The sequence below is a fragment of the Sus scrofa genome, chromosome 3, assembly GCF_054392235.1.
Source record: "Sus scrofa isolate SSC_HxYL_T2T_F1_AM1 chromosome 3, Sscrofa_HxYL_maternal_Yorkshire_Landrace_v2.0, whole genome shotgun sequence".
In the NCBI taxonomy this organism is placed as follows: domain Eukaryota; kingdom Metazoa; phylum Chordata; class Mammalia; order Artiodactyla; family Suidae; genus Sus; species Sus scrofa.
The window spans coordinates 97,119,571-97,145,671 of record NC_139385.1 but is presented as its reverse complement, the minus strand read 5'-3'; the positions used below and the strand labels follow the sequence as shown (position 1 = coordinate 97,145,671).

At 37.4% G+C, this 26,101-nt stretch overlaps 2 protein-coding genes across 54 annotated transcripts in view; one reads left to right on the top strand and one right to left on the bottom strand.

The window, feature by feature from the left end:
• The window catches only part of CCDC85A (coiled-coil domain containing 85A), a 691,220-nt gene extending 682,163 nt beyond the window's left edge, over positions 1–9,057 (top strand). For 40 of the 50 annotated variants that reach the window (XR_014841929.1, XM_085019267.1, XM_085019261.1 and 37 more), the window contains one exon: positions 7,245–9,057. Coding sequence is in view for 49 of the 50 variants with exons in the window: in XM_085019261.1 (XP_084875387.1) it covers positions 7,245–7,334 (90 nt within the window). In the remaining variant the exon portion in view is untranslated. Of the gene's footprint in view, positions 1–3,049; positions 3,149–7,244 lie in introns of all 50 variants that reach the window. The other 10 variants (XM_005662538.4, XM_085019225.1, XM_085019224.1 and 7 more) reach the window with 1 other exon arrangement.
• LOC146404786 (uncharacterized) overlaps positions 1–26,101 on the bottom strand; it is a 64,715-nt gene that overhangs the window by 13,038 nt on the left and 25,576 nt on the right. For 2 of the 4 annotated variants that reach the window (XR_014841939.1, XR_014841938.1), the window contains one exon: positions 14,825–14,959. Coding sequence is in view for 1 of the 4 variants with exons in the window: in XM_085019291.1 (XP_084875417.1) it covers positions 7,111–7,170; positions 14,825–14,959 (195 nt within the window). In the remaining 3 variants the exon portion in view is untranslated. Of the gene's footprint in view, positions 1–1,015; positions 1,111–3,292; positions 4,361–7,053; positions 7,171–14,824; positions 14,960–26,101 lie in introns of those variants that run through there. The other 2 variants (XM_085019291.1, XR_014841940.1) reach the window with 2 other exon arrangements.

The window sequence follows — 26,101 nt, the reverse complement described above, 5'->3', positions numbered from 1 at the left end:
GGATTATACTTCAGATTCTTCAATGGCTTAAAAAAAGATAAGGATGAAATTTATCATTTGTTTTTCTTTACTAGTAGTGAGTTTCCCAATAAGTAAAATAAGCAATGTAAATATATACCTATCTAAGAGAAAAATCTGCAGGTAATAAGAATCATCTTGAAAACTGAGATGATTCCTTGAAGTTTTATCATTTCCAAAGTATGAAACACTGTCCTTCAAATTATCTAGAATTCCTAACATATAGCCTTAATCAGAGCTTTCTGAATCATAAAGAAGGTGGAGTACTTCAGTCCTGCTCTGCTCCATGGGTTTCATGGCTATTCTAAAATTGTTTTGGTTTTTTTTTTTTTTTGGCCATGCCCCAAAAAAAAAACCCAGGCATGGCCAAAAAACAAACAGGATGATTTATCAGCATCCTAAAGATGCACTCTCTTGAAGGGGCCACATTCTCCTTGCATGCATAAAGCAAAGAAAGAAGTAGATGGGAACTTCAAAATATTTACTTGACTAGAGGATAATTATATTTCAGCAGTAGATTCAGCTCCCTCATTATGTTTTTCTAGAACTTAGATGAAATGAGTTTGCTGCTCCCAAGCACATACCGATTGCTGATGAAGGGAGGTAGCAGAACCATGCTGGTGGCTCTTTGGCCCTTTGGAAATGCCCTTGACATTTCCTATCTCAGTTGGGAAACCTCACTAAGTGAGCAACTGAGAGGAATTCATGGAAGGCACAGCAAAATGAGGGGCACTGCCCTACATCTGGCGGGTGCTGGTTTATTGACTAATCAATGTCTTGTTCTCTGCAAGAGCATTTGGATACTGTTTAGTATGAACAGCATGCTAAACACACTGTGACTTTAGCATAAATCAGGCACAAGCAATCTGAAAAGCATTTCAGAAATGGAAAAATGAAGGAGTGGCTTCAATCCCATAGTATCAGTGTCTGCACGTCCTCCAAAGGCATCACATTGCCCTACTTTCCAAACTGCTTGAAAGCTGTTTCAGCCCATTACCTTATTAAATGGCAAATGCAGTTCAAATCCGATCAGCATAGTGGGTCACGTTGCAGTCTTTCCCAAATTTCTCAATGCAGCTGTGTTAGGCTGGCCTACAACGAAGGGGAGGGCAAGGAAGAACTCTTCAATTTTCTCTGAATTCATTCTTTAATTTTCATATAAAATTTTATCTCAAGAGGAGGATATTATTTTATAATCAGAACACATTAAGTGTCCTCACTTGGCGATGGGTAATGCTGAGCAATTGAAGCATCTTGATTGGGTGGCTGGAGGCTCTTGAATAGAGGATGCATTTGCTTTCGTAAGTTAACTATGTCTTGAAACAGAAATATGTGCAAATATAGCCTCTGGGAAACACAGCTTCAGAATATCTCAGTGTGAAAAAGAGAAATACAGCCTCTCGACATGTTTTTAAAAGCTATCAACCTAGAGGTGATTTATAGCATAATATTTTTGTTTTAAAATGAATAGAACAATGGCTCTGTTTCTCAGCTTCTGATATATATATATATATATTTTAATCTCAAGGATTTAATAAACTCTATGGTCATAGTTGTGGGGAAAATGTTATAAATCAGTGTGAGGAATTAGCACACTTGTAATAACACCACATTTTTCTTGCTTTAAAATTCATGATAACTTAATTGGAGCATCACTGCACTTAGTAAAAATTAACTGATTTGACATCTCTGAAGTGCATTATAAATTGAATTTGTAGGCAAATGAGCTTGTTCCAGGAGTTAAGTTTTCTATGAATATTCACTGAGCATCATCAGTGATTTCCTTGGACTCTGAGTTGAGCACCAAGAGGAGGTTTTCAGTTACCACTGTCATATCCTACACAGAAGTAGTATCTTTCTCATTGAAACTTCTAGCTGTTATTACAATAAAGCCTGTGAATTAGATTATTATAGATTTGAATTACTAATATAGCTGAATTACAAATATAGCTGTAGTCTCAGTTTCCATGAGCTTGATATTAAGGTCCCACTTGAGGCTTAAGTTACTTCCTTTGGTTCACCTGTTCATTGGTGCAAATTCTCAGGTGACACCTTTGGCTATAGCCATCAGAATTGACCATGACAACAATTGAACCAAGTTTAGCAGTATTACAGTTCAGTGTGGATTCCACAGGAGCTTTTGTTAAGAAAAGTGTCTTTTTTTTTTTTTTTAATGCTACAGCTATACTTTATGAGCTGATGTAGAGAAAAATAAACACAGCACTCAAAACCAAAGTTTTGTCCTCTTTTGTACAATAGAAAGTATGGACTGAAAACTTTGAAAATAATTTTATCAATCCGTGTGATAATTTAGAGAATTAGAATTACAGGCTGCTAAAATTGTTTACTTTCGTGAAAAATATTTAGGGTTGCTCAAATATTTTCACTGCTGAATGAAAATATTTCATTGCTTCTCTTTGCTTCTTTCAAAGAGCTGTCTTTATAGTTCTTTCCTAGGCACTGGGAACACATCCAGGGAAGAATGGTGAGGTCAGTAGTGTCCATATAAACAGAGGTTCTTAGGTTACATATTCCTGGGTTCTGACCAGATTCACCTGTTACTATCATCCTTTTTAGTCATTTTTTCCTGTAGGATGTGTCTACATATCATTCGGACTTGTTTATTTGGTTTGTAATTAATTGTATTGCTCATCTTTACAATAGAGCAAGAATTATTGACTGTTTTCAAATGCTTGACACAGTCAGGTTTATCTTAATTAGATGTATTTAATTAATTTGGTCATTATCTTAGACAATGACTAAACCATGTATTAGGTAATGACTTCCATTGACTATTAGTGATACAATAGATTGCTCTTAATGGCCATTTGAAAATCAAGCAGAGTTGATTCCATATAGGTTTCAGAACAATCAATTATTTTAAAAGATTTTGCCATATACTATTCCACTCTGATATGCAGACATGGAGAAAACTAAAGGTTTTACAAAGTGGAGCTCCTTGATTTTTATTCATAACTAACAAGTTTTTTTTTCCCGTGTGAAATTTGCTTCTCTTTTTCAACAAATCCAGGTCTTGGATGTTCAGGAAACTATAGATCGTCAACAGGGTAAAGAGTATGAACATGACCTTAGTGAGACAGAAAAAGCTATAGTCAGAGAAATGTGCAATGTAAGTTTAATGTGCTTTATTGTGTATTCTGTGTTGAAAGCTTCATCATAGCTTAGTTATTGCTTCATGAATATCTACTTTTTAAAATGCTGACCACATGCCTTTATCTTTTTTATATGAAAATAAAACAAACCTCCCCCTTGATTTTTTTAGTAAATTTTATTGCAGTTTTATTAACATAATAATCATGCTATAAAATATTCAGGTAAGCGATAATCAGCCAATTCTGTCTTCCAAAAGACTTGTAAGAGTTTCTGAATAAGTTTTCTAAAATGTTACTAGTTTTGATAAATCAATTTCCATTTCATAAATTTTCTTAAAGTTCTATAAAGATTGGTGTTTAAAAACCTGTGACAAACAAAGAAAATGCTTGGGGAAAAAAATCACCATCTTAATGGGTAATATTGGCTTAGTTCTTCATGCATATAGGTAGGCTTCATGTCATGCCAAGCAGTATCTTTACCTTCAGTGGTTGATGCAAGCTCAAAAATAGTAAGAGGAGATAGACAGCCATCATAGGTAGAAATCTACCTATGATGTCATAGACAAACAGTGAAAAAAAAAATGGACATGCTATTTTCACAATGAATATCCTATGTATCATTACTGGGCTTTGGATTTTATTAATCTGACTGAATTTTAATGCTTGGATGTATCATTTAATCAGTAGTATAACTTGTGAAGCTTATTTTAAAAAACTAAGAATATTACAGAGGAAGACATTTGTTGAAAGCAAAAATTCACTGCCGATTATACTAAGCACTGATTTGAATTGGCTCTATACTATACTTTTATCCTTATATTCTTTGTCCATTAAGATATCAAAATTGCTTAGAAATATCCTTAAGCTTTAGGCTATTTGGACTATTCCATTTATCTACCTTCCTAGGGTGTTCCTAGAATCCAGTAAGTGATAAATAGTAAGTCCCATGGACATTTTAACACTCTTGCCCCAGCACATAGAGGCTCCTGCTTGCTTGCTTGTGGCTGTTTTTCTTTTGCAATCATTTCCAAATACCTGTTTTTCTTTCCTGAATATCTGTTTTTTGTCTGTTTTCAGTTCTAAATGTCATAATTTCCTAAATTCATCACTGTTCACCTCCTGTAGCTTTTCTTCTGTCCTTAAGGTTTTTCCATCTGAATATTTCTCTCAGCTCAATTTAAAATTTTGAAGCACATGCTCAGGAAGGCCTGTTGCTTCCCATCTGTTGCCTAAAGAATGAGAAAGTTCAGACATTAGGAATTGTACAACTAGAAGAGACCTTAAAAGGTCATTCATATTCCAGTGGTTGTCAGAGTCATAGGAGGTGCCTTCGTAATTTGGAAGTCTGAGTTCGCCCCCAGATCACGGGCAATTTGGGTAGGAACTCCTGGGTGAGAACCCCACACTCACACTTCATATTTGAAGAAACTACAATTCCGAAATTAAGTGACTTTCTCATATTGTTCTCGAATCAGCAGTGAAGTCAGGTATATACCCTGATTTTCTCTGAGGACCAGCTCTTTCCATTTCCCCAAGTGTGATTAATCTGGGTGGGCACTTTGCTTTTCATCCTGGAGGAAAGAAAGTGCATGTATCTTATAGGGGAGGTCGTCTCCATTGTGCTTACTGCCAGAATTTCTATAAAGAAATGGGATTGTTTTGGGTTTGGGGGTTTTTGATGAAAGGTCTCTAGACATTAGAAAACTAATTTCTTAGTCATAGAAGAGACCCACTAATGAATAGGATCTTAAGTTTTGCATTGATCTTAGCCCTTTTTTTTTCTTCAAAAATCCTTCCAAGGGCCACATACAGTGGTATTGTTGTTGACTTCAGAAAACCAAAAGCTTTCTCTGTCTCTCTCTCTCTCTTTTTTTTTTTTTTTTTTTTTTTGTCTTTTTAGGGCCACACCACCTGCAGCACATGGAGGTTCCCAGGCTAGGGGTCAAATCTTTTTTACCTTCACAAGTTTTCTAGGGCATCTTTCCTAACTGCCCACTTTTGTCTTGCAAGATGCAAGCAAAAAGAATGTAAGCTAGTTCAAATCTGATTATTAGCACTGTTATATTTGGAAACTATTTAAAAGCCAAGAGAAAAAAAAAGTGTTGGTTTAACATATTTGTGTCACCATTGTAAGTTATATCATCGTAAAAAACACATAGCATATATATTGGAGAAGAAAAATACAGATTGCAAGACAGTTTCACAGCTGGTTTCTAAGAAATAACTTGTCTAAGATTAGAAGAACTATGTGCTTTTATAATAATGTTACAGATATAAAACTTTCTCATAGTGTGAGATTAAATTCTACCTGAGTCTTCTCACTAAAGATAATAGTTTTATCTCAGCCTTTGGTGTTCTTTCTGGAGATAACATCTATACGATGAAAAGACTGTTACAGCACCATCATGTTGATTCGTAAGCATGAAGTGCTTTTATTCTCTTCCCAAACTATACCACAAAAAATAGACTGCCTTCTAAGAAACATTAAATCTTTTTGTGGTAATGGTTTTATCTTAGGTTTGTCTGTTTGGCTCATGTAAATTCCATGAGAAGAGCTGATATATTTGACTGGCCATCTCAGCCACCATCTCAGATCCCCACCTGTTCTGCTCTTTTTAGTTAACAAGCCACTGCACTGTGTCCACCTTAGTATCCTTGGCTGATGTCAGAGCTTCCTCTGAGTTTCCTTTCACCACACAGTAATTTCAGGGTTAAGGCCCATAGCATTCTATATTGGAATACTTGAAGAGGGGTTGCACTGTTGAGTTGTAATTATCTAATGCCTTATACCCCTGTTTGAGTCTGTCCTCTGCTTCTAAATGGGACATCAAAGCATCCTGAATAACTGTAATTGTATATACCATTTAACAGCTAGGGGAGAAAGTCCATAGCATCCCTTTGGCTTCCTGCTTCATACTTGTACCACTTTAGTCAGTATATAGAGAAATGGTACTTAACTAATGCCCCTGTACACAGCTTGAGCCATCCATTCCAGTATCATTTGCTTTATAAATATTCAAGGACCATAACTACAACTGCCTTCAAATATGACAGGATGTCTCTACCACATAGTAGTGTCTGCTGAAACAGACTAATAATTCCATTGGCTTTGAAATGAAGGTAGATAGAACCCTATTATTCTTATGTGTTACTTATGAATAGTACTTGGTTTCCCTGGATTATCTGCTCTTTTTAAAAGAGAAAATAATCTATGAATAATTAATGAGTCAGCTGGTTCTTGTTAGAACAATGTTAATTTGGGGGGGCTTAATCAGATCATAATACTTATGGTCCTTGTGAAACACTCTAGGAGGGTTATAATACTGTGTGTGTTTCCTAATTAATGTTGGTATGTCATTGTTGGATTCAGTGGTTTTACTTATATTATTGTTATGCTCATCTTTTGCTATCATGCCTTTAAATGGCCCAATTTTTAACACGTTGTAATTGCAACTTGAATTTATTCTTTTCCCTGTATTCTTTTCCCTGTAATGCTTTCTGTTGGGGTAATCTGAGATATCATAAATCTTAGCTCTCTACCAGTATGCTGAGGCCTCCACTTCACAGGGAAATCTACTAGGGAGCCTAAGGCTACCAGCTCAGGACTTAAATAGCTAAGAACAAAAGCTCCTTCATTGTTCTTAATGGATTAAATATTTTGGTACCCTTATAATAAATGTATAATATAGGAACCAGGATGATTTGCTGAACAGCAAAATCATCATGTGTTCTTAATTCTGGCTACATGTCACAATCATGTTGAAAGCTTTAAAAAAATGCAGATGATCATACCTATTTAAGAGCAACTCCAAGTGTGGAGTGTGCAGCCAGAGTTGAGGACCGCTTCTTGTACCTAGTGTAAGCTGGCACATCATTTTTTAATTTTGACCCCCTGTGGCTAAACAAAGCATAGTAGTCTCACCTATTGAGCAGTTCTTATGATTTAGAAACTTGCATCACATTTTGTGTTTGAGTTCATTCATGTGAATATCGTGTCTCTTGTCTTCACATTCCTCTTTGCCCCTTTCATAGATTCTCCCTTAAAAAAAAAAATACATCTTTTTGTGGAAGAGGACAATTAAGATGCTTACTTTTTTTTTTTCTTTTTTAAAGGTTGTATGGAGGAAACTTGGAGATGCTGCAGGTTCGTGTCCTGGAATTAGGCAACATTTGTCTGGGAACCAGTACAAAGGACCAATGTGAGAAGCACTCTCTTTCGAACATGACATCACCACTGCCAGAGTGATAAAAGAGAAGAGTGATTTTCATGATCTTTGAGTAACAGAGTGATTGTACATTGCACATATTTTCCCTCTAAGACATTTAGTATAACTGAAGCTGTATTTTATGTCTCTCACTTAGATGTTCACAACAGTCAATCTCAAGGTAGTTTGGAAAAATCACCATTTTGGTACCAATATTTTCATTAGAACTGAAACATTTTTGACTCTTCGGATCTAAGATTATAATTGGGAAATCTGCGTGATTGGAAGAGTCCAGTAGAGCCTCAGTGGTTTTGATAGAATTGAATCATTGCATATAATGGTGGGAGTGTTCTGCCATGTGGTTCAAGATAAAAGCTGATTTCCAGCTTCCCACGTTGGGAGTTGGTGACCTAGTTCTTATATTTTAGTCAATAAGACACTAGTTCCTGATGCATTATTAATTTGGATGCAAGATAAGGTTAGGTTTCTGGGATTTTTTTTTGACTTTTGAGGTGCTAAAAATAACATATAAATTTTCCTTACCAGCTAGAAGGGTAGCAAGACTTTGTAGAGTGCTTATCAGAGAGTACCATTTATTTCAGTTGATCAAAATAAATATATCTGTTCTTTTCACCTTGATGTATTGTTCATGAAGACACATCTTGGGGACATATCAACCTCCATCTTCATTCAGTGTATTCATTGATGTTACTATTAACAATTTCAAGCAAACATAATTTTTCTAAGTGTTTCCAGCTGTGAGATGTCACTTTCTACAATTTAGTTTCTAGACATGCTGTTATATTTAATAAACTTTCTGTAAACTTTAAAATATTGCACTGCATTTATGAAAAAAGCTTTCTTTGCCTACAGCAGCTATCTAACATTTTATGAAACTGACGCATGTCCTTCATTATTGAAGCTAAAAGCTCTTGTTCAGATTGCTTGAGGTTTGGAAAGGAGGTGTGCTAGCTTTGCTTAGTTTTCATTTTTGGTTATATATATATATAATAATAGACTGTGTGTATTGGAAATGCTATGATAGGTATTTTGTGTTTATCCAAATGCAATGATAGTTTCTTGTATGAATGTGCAAGAGGCCTGTGACAGAATGCTAAGTTTTTATTGTAGTTTAAGATTATAAAAGTAGGAATGCAACAATTCCCAGTTTTCAGATTTCCCCTAAATTACTCAGATTTGATTCATAGCAGGTATTCTGTTGTTGCTCTTATTTTTAAATGGGATCATTACACATGTATTAGTTGTTATTGGTGAAGGAATGTGAAGGAGTTTCATTATTTTTTAAACGTTATTGTGATGAAAAAGCAGCCCTCTATTTTCAAAATATTTATGAATTAATTTGCTATAGAATTATCTCTCTAATTATCATAATTGGGTTACCATTTAAGTTTTTCTTTTAAAATGTTGTTTTAATTATATTATTACTCTATAAAAGAAAATTGCTTGCTATATTTACACTTTCTCTTGAAAAGCTTTCACCCTTAAATTGTTGTATTCCTACACTCTGAAGACATTTAAAACAAGTTTTTGTGGCTGCAGTAGAGCCTGCTGAAGCTAATACAAGGAACACTGGTCTTTTGACAAAATACTTGTGTAAATTTTGATACTGTATTAAAACTATTTTTTTAAAGTTCTGCATAAAATTGAGTATCAAGTATATGTGTTCATCTTAGCAATGGTAATAAATTATTTAATCTCAATGTTTTTTCTTCACAATGTTTTTCCTAAATTGAGTAGATTTCTAATAGTTACTAGATATTTCTCTTTCATGACAGAAAAGATAGTAACACAAATGATTCCTTTTCTTAAATATGCTCTCACTGTATGTAAATCAATGAAAATAGAACACACCCTCAAACCATGCCCAAAAGTAAGCTCAAAATGGTTCAAAGACTTAAACATAAGACAAGACTCCATAAAACTCCTAGAAGAGAACATATGCCAAACATTCTGACATAAACTGTACAAATGCTTTCTTAGGTCACTCTCCCAAGGCAACAGAAATAAAAACAAAAATAAAACAATGGGATATAATCTAACTTAACAAGCTTTTGCACAGCAAAGAAAAACCATAAAAGAAAGAACAATCTATGGAATGAGAGAAAGTAGTTGCAAATGATGCAACTAACAAGGGCTTAATTGCCAAAATATAAAAACAACTCACAACAATGGCAAAAAAAAGGGGGGGGGGAGTTCCCATTGTGGCACAGTGGAAACGAATCCAACTAGAAACCATGAGGTTGCAGGTTCAATCCCTGGCCTCACTCAGTGGGTCAAGGATCCAGCGTTGCTATGGCTGTGGTGTAGGCTGGCAGCTGCAGCTCTGATTCAACACCTAGCCTGGGAACACCCATATGCCATGGGTGCAGCCCTAAAAAGACAAAAAAAAAAAAAAGGGGGGCACAAGACCTAAATAGACATTTCTCCAAATAAGACATAAAGATGGCCATCAGGCACATGAAAAAATGTTCAACATCACTAATTACTAGAGAAATTCAAATCAAAACTACAATGAGGTAACCTCACACCAGTCAGAATGGCTATTATTAATAAGTCTACAAATAGCAAGTGCTAGAGAAGGTGTGGAGAAAAGGGAAGCCTCCTACACTGTTGGTGGGAGTGTAAATTGGTATAACCACTTTGAAAAATAGTATGGAGGTTCCTCAGGAAACTAAATATAGAACTACCATATGACCCAGGAATCCAACTCCTGGGCATATATTCAGGCAAAACAAAATTTGAAAACATACATGCATCTTGTATGTTCATAGCAGCACTATTCATAATATCCAAGACATAAAAGCAACCTAAATATGTGTTGACAGATGAATGGATTAAGAATATATGGTACATATACACAGTGGAATACTACTAAGCCATAAAAAAGAATGAAATAATGCCATTTGTAGCAAAATGGACACAAATAGATATTCTCATGCTAAGTGAAGTTAAGTCAGAAAGAGACAGATACCATATGATATCACTTATATGTGGAATCTAAAATATGGCACAGAGGGAATGTAAACTGGTACAGCCACTATGGAGAACAGTTTGGAGATACCTTAGAAATCTATACATAGAACTTCCATATGACCCCGCAATCCCACTCTTGGGCATCTATCCAGACAAAACTCTATTTAAAAGAGACACATGCACCCTCATGTTCATTGCAGCACTATTCACAATAGCCAGGACATGAAAACAACCCAAATGTCCATCAACAGATGATTGGATTTGGAAGAAGTGGTATATATACACAATGGAATACTACTCAGCCATAAAAAAGACGGACATAATGCCATTTGCAGCAACATGGATGGAACTAGAGAATCTCATACTGAGTGAAATGAGCCAGAAAGACAAAGACAAATACCATATGATATCTCTTATAACTGGAATCTAATATCCAGCACAAATGAACATCTCCTCAGAAAAGAAAATCATGGACTTGGAGAAGAGACTTGTGGCTGCCTGATGGGAGGGGGAGGGAGTGGGAGGGATCGGGAACTTGGACTTATCAGACACAACTTAGAATAGATATACAAGGAGATCCTGCTGAATAGCATTGAGAACTTTGTCTAGATACTCATGTTGCAACAGAACAAAGGGTGGGGGAAAAAAAATGTAATATATACATGTAAGGATAACCTGACCCACTTGCTGTACAGTGGGAAAATAAAAAAAATTAAAAAATAAAATAAAATAAAATATGGCACAGATGATCCTATCTATAGAGCAGAAATAGACTTACAAGCATGAAGAACAGACTTGTGGTTGCCAATGGGGAGGGGAGGGAGAGGTATTGACTGAGAGTTTAAGGTTAGTGGAGGCAAACTATTACATTTAGAATGGATGATCAATCAGGTACTACTCTATAGCACAGGAAACTATATCCAATCTCTTGTGATAGAACATAATGGAAGATAATATGAGAAAAAGAATATGTATATATATATATATATATATATATATATATATATGACTGGGTTACTTTGCTGTACAGCAGAAATTGATACAACATTGTAAACCAAGTATAACTTAAATAAATATGTTGTTAATGAGGGATTTAATAGTCAGATACATCAACTCATACTATTTCTACTATAATGTAGTTAAAATTTTAGAATATTTAATGTTTAAAAATTGGTTACAGGAGTTCCCATTGTGGCTCAGTGGGTTACAAATCTGACTAGTATCCATTGAGGACACAGGTTGTATCCCTGGCCTTGCTCAGTGGGTTAAGGATCTGGCATTGCCATGAGCTGTGGCGTAAGTCAAAAATGCAGCTCGAATCTGATGTTTCTGTGGCTGTGGTATAGGCCAGCAGCTGTGGCTCCAATTTGACCCCTAGCTAGGGAACCTCCATATGCCATGGGTGCAGCCCTAAAACAAAAGAGAGAGAGAGAAAGAAAAACTGTCAGTACACAATTAAAGGACAATATTGTGTAATGAGATGCAGAAATTTTTCTTCATCTAGATTGAACCATATGAAATGCCAATATTTGACCATATTTGGACTATAAAACAGCAATTTCATATGGTTCATCATATGATTAAGAGATTTGGGGTGGGAATAAATACAACAGAAGTTCATGTTACCATGTTGGGCTGGAGCAACATAAAGTATGCTTTACTAAGTGCAGCACTGAATAAAGGCCTTTGGCTTGGTGAGGCTGACTTTGGACCAGCAAGTTAATGTTTGACTCTACAATTAGCTCTATGCATTAGAACAACTTAACCTCATTAAACCTCTGTGTATTGACATGCTGAAAGAAGATAACCTTACAATAACTCAGCAAGATAGAGCCTCCCTAGTTGCAAATTAATAGCCTCCCTAGTTGCAAATTTCAGTGATCTTTATAGCCCTCAAGGAATAATGGCAAGTCCTTTAAGACATAAAATCCTAGACCCATTAGCTATGGCAATTTATACCATTAGGCTGGGAAAAGAAGGGGGTATGTATCTTCCACATAAAGAGATTCACTGCACATACATATGTTCAAGCTCTGTTCTTAACTTATTCAGCTTACCACAGGCCTTGTCATGACTAACCATAGATCATGATTTGGGAAATGGAGAAAAAGACATTTATCTAATTATCACAAAGGAACACTATATTTGAAAAATATTCCCCAACTATTTAATTCTGAATTTTTCATTTTACTATGGAAATATTTGAGAATACTTTCACTCAAAAATGGAAGAATGAGTACATACTGCATCTTCCCTCTCTTGTCTTGAACCCTAAAAATATTTGAGAAGATTTAGTAAATTTATAATCCCAGGAGAATATAAAAAACAGTATACTCTATGGACCAGAAATTATACTGAATTCTTGAAAGAAGGGAGACCAAGGGTATCTTGTTGAAGAATGGATCATATTTGAAAGGACACAATGGAGGGTACTGTTTAAAAAGGAGGTGTAGCTGCAAGGGTGTCCAAACAAGGAAGGGTTTGATGCATGCATTGCTGGGATAACTGAAAATACTCAGGCATTTTGACTCCTGCATATAACCTCTCTCCCTTCTTGGGTGAGGCAGAGGACAAAGGAGATAACTGTTCCAAAGCCAGAATAGAGAGGTAGCATATTTGAATCCAAGCTACAGTCAAAGTCTTAGCATTGATAACACCCAGAGGAAGAGGCACCCCGTGGGCTCAGATCCTTAGTCACTGATACAGCCTGCTTAGAAGTTTGTCCCACCACCTCCTTTGCACATAGTTTAGAGAGGCTGAAATACCTCCCAATCCCTGGCCTGCTTCAAATTGTAGAGTTAACAGACTAATAAGGAAACTTCAATACTAAGCTGAGTATACACCCAAATGTCACTGAACATTTCTTTCTTCCATTTCCCTCACCCTTCCCTCCCTTCTCTTTCCTAATTTTTTTTATTTCCCTATATTATACGAGTTTAAATTGTTACAGCCACCTTAAAACCATTTGGAAATAAGGATAAATCATAAATGAAGCATAGTCTAATTTCACTAAGATTTAAAAATATCTCTAAAACACAAGAGCCTCTTATTTTGCAATAATATTTCTCATAGTTTTGATGCCCAAATTATAATTCATTTGAGCTTATGGACTTTTGTTTCCTATCCCAGGACCTTTAGTTTTCTAGATCCTATTCTAAAGTGATAGCATACAAGATACATCATAATTACAGGAAAACAACAGATTCATATGCTAATTGTGAATGCAGTTCTATATATGCACAAATTGGCCTTTGATTTGATGAGCCATTGTTGGGGATGGGCCAAGCTGTATAAGCTTAATAACATTTCAGAAATTATTAATGCAAATCTGTTTCATCTTTGCCAAAATCTAGGTTAGGTAGGAATGGTTTTCTGCAAAGCCATATAACAGTCCCTGGGGTATTTTTTTTTAAATCATCACCATTCCTCAGGCTCAGTCTAGCTTTACCACTCAGTAGTGAACTATTGATTGGCTACCCAAAATTCATTTTTTCTCTTTTTTCTAAGCTAGATTTCCTTTGCTTTAGAAAGACACTGTTATTCCACACTGTCTAAGAGAATTGGGAGGTATTTCCAAGTCTAAAGCATGTTGAAGAATCCATATTTGATTGTTCTAAAGCCTAGCATCAAGGCCCATCTTGGTAATCTCATCCTGCTTGCTGAATGTTGGGCCAGGAAGCCAATCTTAAGCTAATCAGCACACAGCTTTCCTCTGGCCCAATTGTGGCAATGTGACCTAATAAGGCTCATTTAAGGTCTTGGGGAAAATTTTTTACGTCAGGGGTAGGAGAAAAGTTTTCTTCTCTCTCTTGTTGGATATACCAGGAGTTATCTATTGCATGATTCATATTGCCTGTCATTGAAAAGTCATCCTGAGGAGAAAGTATGCAGGCAGGAAAGGGTAGGGCCAAAAAAATTGTGGAAAAAGGGAGATGAAATATTGATTATACCTTTTCTGTAGTCTACTTGGTTTCTAGACCTACAAATAGAGATATTTAAATTTTCCTTATTGTTTTAAACTAGTTTGATTTGGGATTCCATTACTAACTGCCCAAAATCCTACTCAATAATATTGTACACTTCAAATGTTATGAATTGAGTATCTGGTATTCTGATGTAGAAGGGTGAAGGATAAATATTAAATATTCTATTATAATGGCTTAGTTGTATGGGAAGAACAAGGATTGTGTTTCAATAACTGATTCTTTTAACTATTGTCACAAGTACCATTGATGAACATAGATGCAAAGAACCTCAACAAAATACTAAGAAATCAAATCTAACAATACATTAAAAAGATCATACACCATGATCAAGTGATATTTAGCCCAGGGATGCAAGGATTTTTCAATATCTGAAAATCAATGTAATAACTACATTAATCAATTGAAAAATAAAAACTATATCATCTCAATAGAAAAAGCATTTGATGAAATTTAACATCCATTTATGATTTTTAAAATAATCCAGAAAGTGGACATTGATGGAACTTACCTCAGCATATTGAAGGCTGTATAGGACAAGCCCAAAGCTAACATCAAACTCAAAAGTCAAAAGGTGAAAACAATCTAGAATCAGGAACAAGACTGGATGCCCACTCTCACCACTTTCAACACAGTTTCGGAAGTTCTAGCAATAGCAATCAGAGAACAAAAAACAATTAAAAGGAATCCATATAGAAAGGAAAAAGTAAAACTATCACTATTTGTAGATAACACACTATACATATAATATCCTCAAAATGCTACCAGAAAACTACTATTGCTCATCAATGAATGTGGGAAAATTGAGGGATAAAAAAATCAGTATACAGAAATGCAACACATTTCTATATATTAACAATGAAATATCACAAAGAATTTAAGGAAAAATCTCATTTATCATCACATCAAAAATATAAAATACTTAGGCATTAACCTACTTAAGGAGTCAAAAATCTATTCTCTGAAAATTTTAAGACACTGATAAGTGAAATGAAAGATAACAAAAACAGATGAAAGGATACACTGTGTTCTTAGATTACAGGAATCAATATTGTCAAATATTGTTAAAATGTCCATACTACAAAAGGCAATCTATGGATTCAGTGCAATGTCTATCAAATTACCAATGGCATTTTTCACAGAACTGGAATAATTTTAAAATTTGTATGGAAACAAAAAAGCCTCAAATAGCCAAAACAATATTGAGAAAGAAGAATGGAGCTGTAGGAATTGTGCTCCCTGCTTTGAGACTATACTACAAAACTAAAGTCATCAAAACAGTTTGGTACTGGCATAAAAACAGACACAAATATCAATGGAATGGGATAGAAAACCCAGACATAAACTCACAGACTTATGGTCAATTAATCTAGGACAAAGGAAGCAATAATATACACTGAAGAAAAGACAGTCTCTTCAACAAGTAGTATTGGGAAAGCTGGACAACTACATGTAAATCAATGAAATTAGGACTTTAATACTATATACAAAACTAAATTCAAAATGGTTTAAAGACCTAAACATAAGACATGACATCATACAACTCCTATATGAGAGCATAGACAAAACATCCTCTGACATAAATCATGGCAATTTTTTTCTTATATCATTATCCCAAGGCAAAAGAAGGTAAAAGGAAGCCCAGAAGGGAGTGAGTGACATGATATATTCAAAGTGATGAAATATAAAAAACTATAACCAAAAATAATCTATCCAACGAGGCTCTCACTGAGATTTGATGGAGTGATCAAAAGCTTTACAGATAAGCAAAAGCTAAGAGACTTCCATACCACAAAACCATCTTTATAACAAATACTAAAGGAACTTCTCTAGGCAAAAAAGCAAAGGCCAACACTAGATACAAGAAAATTACAAGTGAGAAAGATCACATATAAATGTAAAAATAAAATCAAAGTATGAAATCATCCATAAGTATGATATCAAAACCAGCAACTGTGAGGAGAGAACAAATGCAGGATATTGGAAACACATTTGAAATTAAAAGAAAAGTCCCTTAAGGAGTTCCCATCATAGCTCAGTGGTAATGAACCAAACTAGTATCCATGAGGATGCAGGTTCAACCCCTGGCCTTGCTCGTTGGGTTAAGGATCTGGCTTTACCATGAGCTGGGGTGTAGGTCACAGACTGGGCTCGGATCCTGTGTTGCTGTGGCTCTGGCGCAGGCTGGCAGCTACAGTGCCAATTCGAACCCTAGTCTGGGAACTTCCATATGCCATGGGTGTGGCCCTAAAAAGACACACACACACACACACAAAGAGAAAAGTACCTTAAAACAATCTTGTATAAATATAGAATGTTATATCAAAACATCTTGGAATGGAAATCAAAAAATTACTATAGATACACTCACAAAAGAAAAAGTAATCCAAATACTACACAATGGAGAATAATCAAATCACAAGAGAGTTCTTTCCTTCTGAAGGGAAGAAAAAAGACCTACCAACATAAAACCAAAACAATTAACAAAATTGCAATAAGACTAGACATATCAATAATTACCTTAAATGTAAATGGTTTAAATGCTCCAATCCAAAGGCACACATTGGCTGAATGGAAACAAAAATAAAACCTGTATATATGCTGTGTATCTGAGACCCACTTCAGATCTAGGGACACATATAGAGTAAAAGTGAGGGGATGGAAAGAGGTATTCCATGCAAATGGAAATCAAAAGAAAGCTCGAGTAGCAATATACATATCAGACAAAAGAGACTTTATAAGATTGTTGTAAGAAAGAAAGAAGCACACTACCTGATGATCAAGGTATCAATCCAAGGAGAAGATATAACAATTGTAAACATATATGTACCCAACATGGGAGCACCTTGATATATAGGCAAATGCTAACAGCCATAATAGGAGAAGTTTATAGTAACACAATAATAGGAGACTTTAATACCCCCCACATTCTTTTTGGTTGTACCTGTGGAAAGTGGAAGTTCCTAGATCAGGGAAAAAAAATATGCAGAAGTTGTAGCCTGTACCACAGCTGCAGCAAACCTAGATCCTTAACCTGTCTCATCAGAACTGAACTTCTAACACCCTACTTTCATCAATGGACAGGGCATCCAGAGAGAAAATCAGTAAGGAAACACAGGCTTTAAATAACATATTAGATCAGATATACTTATTGATAATTATACAGCACTCCATCTGAAAGCAGAAGAATATATATTCTTCTCAAGTGTACATGGAACATTCTTCAGAATATATCACATCTTGGGCTACAAACACTCAGTAGATTTAAGAAAATTGAAGTACTATCAAGCATCTCTTCTGACCAAAACATTGAAAGATTAGAAATCAATTACTAGAAAAAAAATCCTGTAAAAAACACAAAACATGGAGGAGAAACGATATGCAACTAAACAAGCAATGTTATCAATACGGAAATCAAAGAGAAGTCCTCTTGTGATGCATTGGTTTAAGGATCCAGCATTGTCGCTGAAGCAACTTGTCACCCCTGCTGTGATGAAGGTTTTGTCCCTGGCCCAAGGACTTCCACATGCTGTGGGCACAGACAAAGGAATGAATGAATAGAAAATAAAAAATACCTATAGACAAATTACAAAAAAACATGACAATCCAAAACCTACGGGATGGAGCAAATGTGGTTCTAACAGGGAAGTTTATGGCAATATAATCCTACCTTAGGAAATAAGAAAAATATCAAACAACTTAACTTTACACTTAAAGCTCCCAGAGAAAGAAGAACAGACCCAAAGTTAGTAGAAGGAAAGAAATAATAAAGATGAGAACAGAAATAAATGAAATAGAGAAGAAAACAATAGAAAAAAATCAATGAAACTAAAAGCTGGCTCTTTGAAAAAGTCAAAACCAAAAAAAATTGGTGAAACTTTAGCCAGACTTACAAAGAAAAAAATGGAGAGGGCTCAAATAAGTCCCATTAGAAATGGAAAAGAGGAGTTCCCTTTGTGGCACAGTGGTTAACGAATCCGACTAGGAACCATGAGGTTGCAGGTTCAGTCCCTGTCCTTGCTCAGTGGGTTAATGATCCGGCGTTGCTGTGAGCTGTGGTGTAGGTTGCAGACGCGGCTCGGATCCCGCGTTGCTGTGGCTCTGGCTGGCTCTGGCGTAGGCCGGTGGCTACAGCTCTGATTGGACCCCTAGCCTGGGAACCTCCATATGCCGCCGGAGCGGCCCAAGAAATGGCAAAAAGCCAAAAAGCCAAAAAAAAAAAAAAAAAGAAATGAAAAAGAAGTTACAACTCACATCACAGAAATACAAAGGATCATAAGAGACTACTATGAGCAACTATATGACAATAAAATGGACAACCTAGAAGAAATGGACAGATTGTTATGAAGGTTACAACCTTGCAAGACTGATTCAGGACGAAGTAGAAAAAATGAACAGATCAATCACAAGTACTGAAATTGAAAGTATGATTTAAAAACTTCCAAGTAGCAAGTTCCCCTCATGGTACAGCAGAAATGACTCCAACTAGGAACCATGAGGTTGTGGGTTTGATCCTTGGCCTTGCTCAGCAGGTGAAGGATCTGGTGTTGCTATGAGCTGTGGTGTAGGTCACAGACATGGCTTGGATCTGATGTTGCTCTGGCTGTGGCATAGGCAAGCATCTGTAGCTCCAATTCGACCCCTAGCCTGGGAACCTCCATATGCCACAGTTGTGACCCTAAAAAGCAAAATGCATACATACATACATAATTCTAAATTCCAGGACTAGATGGCTTCACAGGTGAATTTCAAACATTCAGAGAAGAGTTGACATCTATTCTGCTGAAACTCTTCCAAAAAATTGTAGAGGAAGGAACACTCCCAAACTCATTCAGTGAAATCACAATTACCCTGATAACAAAACCAGACAAAACTACCAGAAAAAAAAATTATAGGCCAATACCACTGATGAACATACATACAAAGATTTTCAACAAAATACTGTCAAATCAAATCCAACAATACATTAAAAAGATGATACACCATGATCAAGTGGGATTTATCCCAGGGATGTAAGGATTTTTCAATATCCACCAATCAATCAATGTGATATACCACATTAACAAACTAAAGGATAAAAAACACATGATAATCTCAATAGATGCAGAAAAAGCTTTTGACAAATTTCAACACCCATTTATGATGAAAACTCTCCAGAAAGTGGGCATTGAGGGAACTAACCTCAATGTATTAAAAGCCATATAGGTCAAGCCCACAGCTAATGTCATACTCAACAGTGAAAAGCCGAAAGATTTTTCACTAAAAGCTTTTCCACTAAAGTTAGGAACAATAATGTCCACTCTAACAATGATTATTCAACAGTCTTGAACTTCCTAGACATATTAATCATAAATGAAAAACAATTAAAAAATTCAAATTGGAAAAGAAGAAATAAAATTATCACTGTTTGCAGATTATGTGATACTATACGTATATAGTTAGGATGCTATCAGAAAACCACTAGAGTTCATCAATGAATTTGGTAAGGTTGTAGGATACAAAATTAATACACAGAAATCTCTTGTGCTCCTATAGACAAACAATGAAAGATAAGAGAAATCAAGGAAACAGTCTCATTTACTAATGAATTAAAAAGATTGAAATACCAAAGTTCTTGCTGTGGTATAGCAGGTTAGGATCCAGTGTTGTCTGTGGGAGCACCAGTCCAATCTCCAGCCTGGTGCAGTGGGTTAAAAGGATCTGGTGTTCCCACAACTGCGGTGTTGCCACAACTATGGTGCTTGCTGCAACTGTGGCATATGCCACAGAAACAGGTCAGATTCAATCACTAGCCCTGGAACTTCCATATGCTGTGACTGCAGCCATAAAAACAAACAAACAAAACAACAATAGACACACACACACACACAAACCTAGGAATAAGCCTACCTAGAGACCTGTAATCTGAAAACTATAAGACACTGTGAAATAAATTAAAAATGACAAAACGATGTAAAGATATATCATGTTCTTAGATTAGAAAAATCTATATACTCAACATGGCTATACCACCCAAAGAAGTCTACAGGGTAAAGGCAATTCCTATCAAATTACCAATGGTATTTTTCACAGAACTAGAATAATTTTAAAATTGGTATGGAAACACAAAAGCCTCAAATAGCCAAAAAAGAAAATCTAGAGAAAGAAAACAGAGGTGGAGGAATCAGGCTCTCTGGCATCAGACTATGTTACAAAGCTACAATCATCAAAACAGTATTTTACTGGCACAAAAACAGACACACAGATCAAGAGAACAGGATAGAAACCCGAGAAATAAACCTACACAGTTATGGTCAATTAATATAGGTTAAAAGAGCCAAGATTCTATAAAGGAGAAATACAGTCTCTTCAATAAGTGGTTCTGGGAAATTTGAGAGCTATGTGTAAAAGAACAAAATTAGAACATTCTCTAACATCACATACAAAAATAAAATAAAAATGGATGAAAGACCTAAGTGCAAGACTATAAATACTATGCATCTCCTAGAGGAAAACATAGGCTGTATACCCTTTGACATCAAACATAACAGTATCATTTTTGATCCACTTCCTAGAGTAATAAAAGCAAAAATGAAGAAATGGGATCTAATTAAACTAAAAAGCTTTTGCACGGTAGAAGAAACCATAAACAAAATGAAAAGACAACACACAGAATGGAAGAAAATATTTGCAAATGAAGCAAACAATAAGGGATTAAACTCCAAAATACACAAACAACTGATGCAGCTCAATATCAAAAAAATGAACTACCCAAACAAAAATGGGCAGATCTAAATAGGTTTTTCTCTAAAGATAGACAGATGGCCAAAAAGCACATGAAAAGATGCTCAACATCACTAATTATTAAAGAATGCAAATAAAAAATACAGTGAGGTATCAGCTCATACCAGCCAGAATGGCCATCATCACAAAGTCTATTATCACATGCTGGAGAGCATGTGAAGAAAAGGGCACCCTCTTACACTGTTGGTTGGAATGTAAATTGGTAAAACCACTACTGAAAGCAGTATGGAGATTTATCACAAAAGTAAAAATAGAACTACCGTATGATCCAGCAATCCCACTTCTGGGCACATATACAGAGAAAACCATAATTTGAAGAGGTACATGCACCCCATGGTTCACTGAGGCACTATTTACAACAGCCAAAACATGAAAGCAACCTAAATGGCCACTGACATAGAATGAATAAAGAAGATGTGGTACATAGATACAATGGAATATTACTCAGCCATAAAAAAGAATGAAATAATTCCATTTGCAGCAACATGGACAGACCTAGAGATTATCCTAAGTGAAGTCAGTCAGAGAAAGACAAGTATCATATAGTATCTTTTAAGTGGAATTTAAAATGATATATATGAACCTATTTACAAAACAGATGTAGACTCAGACTTTGAAAACAAAATTATGGTTACCAAAGGGAAAGGGCTTGATGGGGAAGGAATGGATTGAGGGTTTGGGCATTACAAAGTATACTTTTGTATATGGAATGGATGATCAAGGGGACCTACAGTACAGCACATGGAAATTACTCATCATTCTTTGATAACTTATATAGGAATGCATTATGTGTATATTTGCTGTAGAGCAAAAATTAACACAAGTCAATTGTACTTTACTAAAATTAGTTTTTTAAAAAATCTGTTGGAAGGGAAAGAGAGAAGACAACAGAGGAAAAGGATACAGTGCTAACCTCTCACACAAAAAACATTAAAAATGTATCTACCAGTGGCACTGTCCACATGGAACATCTACTGAACACTGACAGAAGACATCAGATTTCTCAAAAGGCAAGAAAACCCCCTTGAAGATGATTAGAGTAAGGAAAGAAAGAAAGGAAAAATAGAAAAAGGAGAGTAAGAGGGAAATTAACCAGAACAAGATCTGTGTTCCAGGGATGGAGCTGTGAAGGAGATAAAGTTCCCACATGCTGGGAAGCCCTCTCACCTGTGGGGAGATCAGCCCAAATGGAGGAGGAATTTTGGACCCTAGGAGGAAAGAGCAGCTGGCAGTCTGCAAGGGGAGAAACAGAGAGTAAGCTGTGCAGACGGTGAGTACTGAGGCACTGTGCTTCCCAACCTCATCCCCCGGAGCAGGTGGGGGCTGGGAGCTGAAACTCAGGATTCAAAAGTCAGATTCAGGGAAATAACTGGGGCTGCCTGCCCTCAGAAAGCCTAAAGAGGCTGGATAGTAACACTGGAGGGTGTACTTGGAAGATACCAGGTCCCACCAGAGAGGCAAGATGTCATTGTTGGAGATCTTTTGAAAAGATAGGCAGGGCTGCCATTAGAGCTTCCTCCTCTATAAGTGCTCTCAGGCAACTGGAAACCACCAACTAGAGATGCAAGTCTCTGGCACTATTGTGAGGTTCAGATGCCAGTGACTTCTAGGAGACCTGCAAGCAGGTGCTGAGCCCTTCCTCTGAGATTCCTGAGTGCCTAAACCCCAGATACTTCAGCAAAAACTGCCAGCAGGCACCTGATTCAACTCCTTCTCTCCCAGTAGTGCAAGAAGTCACATGAAACCTGCAAATGGGAACTAAAATCTGCTCCAGTTGTCCCCAGGACTTCAGGGAGTCACAGATATCCTGTGAAGCCTGTAAACAGACAATAGAATCTATTCCAGTTACCCCAGGAGGGCAGTGAGGTACTAATACTCCATGAAATTTGCCAGCAGGCACCAGAATCAGCTCAAGTTTCCCTGAGAGTGCAATGAGGCACAGACACCCTATGAAAACTTTGAGTGGGCATCAGACCCTACTACCACTGTTCCAGGAGAATGCAGAGTGAGCCCCATGTGCCTGATTGCTGCCCACAACTTCCTTCTGGATAGTCTCCTGTACTTCTGCTATTTTGGAAGTTGTCCACACTCAGAGGTGGGGGCTATAAAAACAGCTGAGCCCAGGGGCCCTGCAACTAAGGGAGAGGAGCTGAAATCTCTCCTCCCAGCTATGGAAACCATGGATTTATACCTCTGCTCTTGATTTTGTAAGTCCGGCACCAGTGAAGCATCCCAAGAGGCAACAAGTGCTCCTGTAGCTGATACAGGTCTGGCTTTAACATCTGTGGGCACATACATGTGAGGACTGGATCAGGCCAGATTCTAGGCTGTCTCCAAAGATCCCACAGCAGGAACGGGGGCACAACCACCATCGTCCTGAGACCAGACCTTATCGGATCTGTGCCAATGGCCTGGTGAAAACAACACTTGAAAGATATCAGGGCCAACTGCTACCATAGCATTCCCAGCAACAGTACACTTTGTGAACCTGCACAACAGGGGAAATTGATGCAACAGGGCACACTCACAGGATAACAGCTCTAGTGGAGAAATACTCAGGAGGTCCTCTCCTAGTGAGAGAGCTCCAATCCTGCCTACTTTGCACCACAGAGCAGAAACACAGCTCAGAAACAGACCTGGTGGCTCCTATTGTAACAGCCAGGGAGAAGACCCTGACCCTGACAGGGCAGTGACAACTTCAGAGAAAAGACCCTGCCCCTGACAGGGCAGTGACAACTTCAGAGAAAAGAACAGCTCCACAGAGCAAAGAAGAGACTCTGATCACCATATCAGTCATACCTCCTGTCAAGGATATAACAGCCAGCATATACTGAGGTAAGAGGGGGCAGGTATTCATAATCAAAACAGCCATTCCATCAGAAAGTGTTATATCCAGATAGCCTAAAGTTGTCATAAACTCATAACCAACTCTGAACACACTCTTTGACACGACCCTGATCATTAGAAAGAAAGATAGGAACAAGCCCCTCCCATAAGGAAGCCTATACAATCCCATGGATCATCTTCTCCACCATGGGGGCAGACACCAGAAGTAAGAGGAACTACAATCCTGCAGCCTCTGGAAAGGAGACCGCAAACACAGAAAGTTAGACGAAATGAGATGACAGAGAGAGAGATAAGATGGTGGAGTAGAAGGACTGAAGCTCACCTCCTCTCATGAAAACACCAAAATGACAACTAAGTGCTAAATAACCATCAGTGAAATAGACTAGAAACTACCAAAAACTACCAAAAAAGTTACTACATCCAAAGACAAAGCTACATTGACCATAGGAGGGGTGCTTTCATGATATAAGTGATCTCATACCCACCAGGTAGGCAACCTTCAGACTGGAAAGGCTCTCCCTCAGGAGTGAGAGTTCTGAACCCCACATAAGTTTCCATAGCCTGGGGTCTGGCATTGGGAGGAGGAGCCTCAAGAACATTTTGTATTAAAAGCCAGCAGGGCTTGTGTGCAAAACTCCATAGGACTATGGGAAACAGCTTCTACTGTTGGGAGTTCCCGTCGTGGCGCAGTGGTTAACGAATCCGACTAGGAACCATGAGGTTGCGGGTTCGGTCCCTGCCCTTGCTCAGTGGGTTAACGATCCGGCGTTGCCGTGAGCTGTGGTGTAGGTTGCAGACGCGGCTCGGATCTGCGTTGCTGTGGCTCTGGCGTAGGCCGGTGGCTACAGCTCCGATTCAACCCCTAGCCTGGGAACCTCCATATGCCGCGGGAGCGGCCCAAGAAATAGCAACAACAACAAAAGACAAAAAGATTCTACTGTTGGAAGTCGAACACAGGGTTTCATGTGCACTGGGTCCTAGGACAAAAAACCAGGGACTCCATAAGAATTTGGGTCAGACCTACCTGTGGGTCTTGGAGGGTCTCCTGGGAAAGCTGGGGGCAGCTATGGCTATGAGAGTAGCATTAGAGGTGGAGCTCCTGGGAATAATCATCAGCCTGAGCTCCCCTCCCCTGGAGGTTGCTATTTTGGAAAAATTTGGCCCTACCCATATGGGCTGAGAAGCCCCAGGCCAAATAACAGAGTAGGAACCCACCTCCACCTATCAGCCAATATGCTGCCTCAAGTCCTCCTAGGCACACGAGAAGTGTGCTTCTAATCACACCAAGAGAAAAAGCCCCACCCACCAGAGGCCAAGACTTGGTTCCACCTACCAGAGGGCAGGCACCAGTCTCTCCCATCAGGAAGTGAGCCACAAGCCCCTGTATCAACTTCATCCACTAGGGGGAAAATACCAGAAACAAGAGAGGGTACAACTTCATGGCCTGCAAAAGGAAACCACACAAGAAGCTATATAGAATGAAAAGTCAGAGAAATATGAGTCAGAGAAAGGACCAAGATAAATCTGAGGAAAACAGCTAAGTGAACTGGAGATAAACAACCTCCATGAAAAGAGACTTTAGAGTAATGATAGTAAAGATGATCCAAGATCTTTGAAAAAACCTGGAGGCAAAGATCAATAAATTACAAGAAACACTACACAAAAAATAGAAGAGTAAAGATCAAACAAGCAGAGATGCAAAATACAATAACTGAAATAAAAACTTCACTAGAAGGAACCAGTAGAAGAATAGAGGAGGCAGAAAATGAGTAAATGAGGTGCAAGACAGACTGGTGGAAATCACTGACATGGAACAGAATAAACAAAAAAGAATGAGGCGTTCCCATCATGGTGCAGCAGAAACAAATCCGACTAGGAACCATGACGTTGTGGGTTCAAATCCCTGGCCTTGCTCAGTGGGTTAAGGATCTGGTGCTGCTGTGAGCTGTGGTGTAGATTGCAGATGTGGCTTGGATCCTGAGTTGCGGCCACAACTCCGATTGGATCCCTAGCCAGTGAACCTCCATATGCCGTGGGTGTGGCCCTAAGACAGACAAAAAAAAAAAAAAAAAAAAAAGATTGAAAAGAAATAAGGAGAGTCTTAGAGAATTCTGGGACAACAACTTAGGGAATTTCTGTACCACCGTTCACAATATAG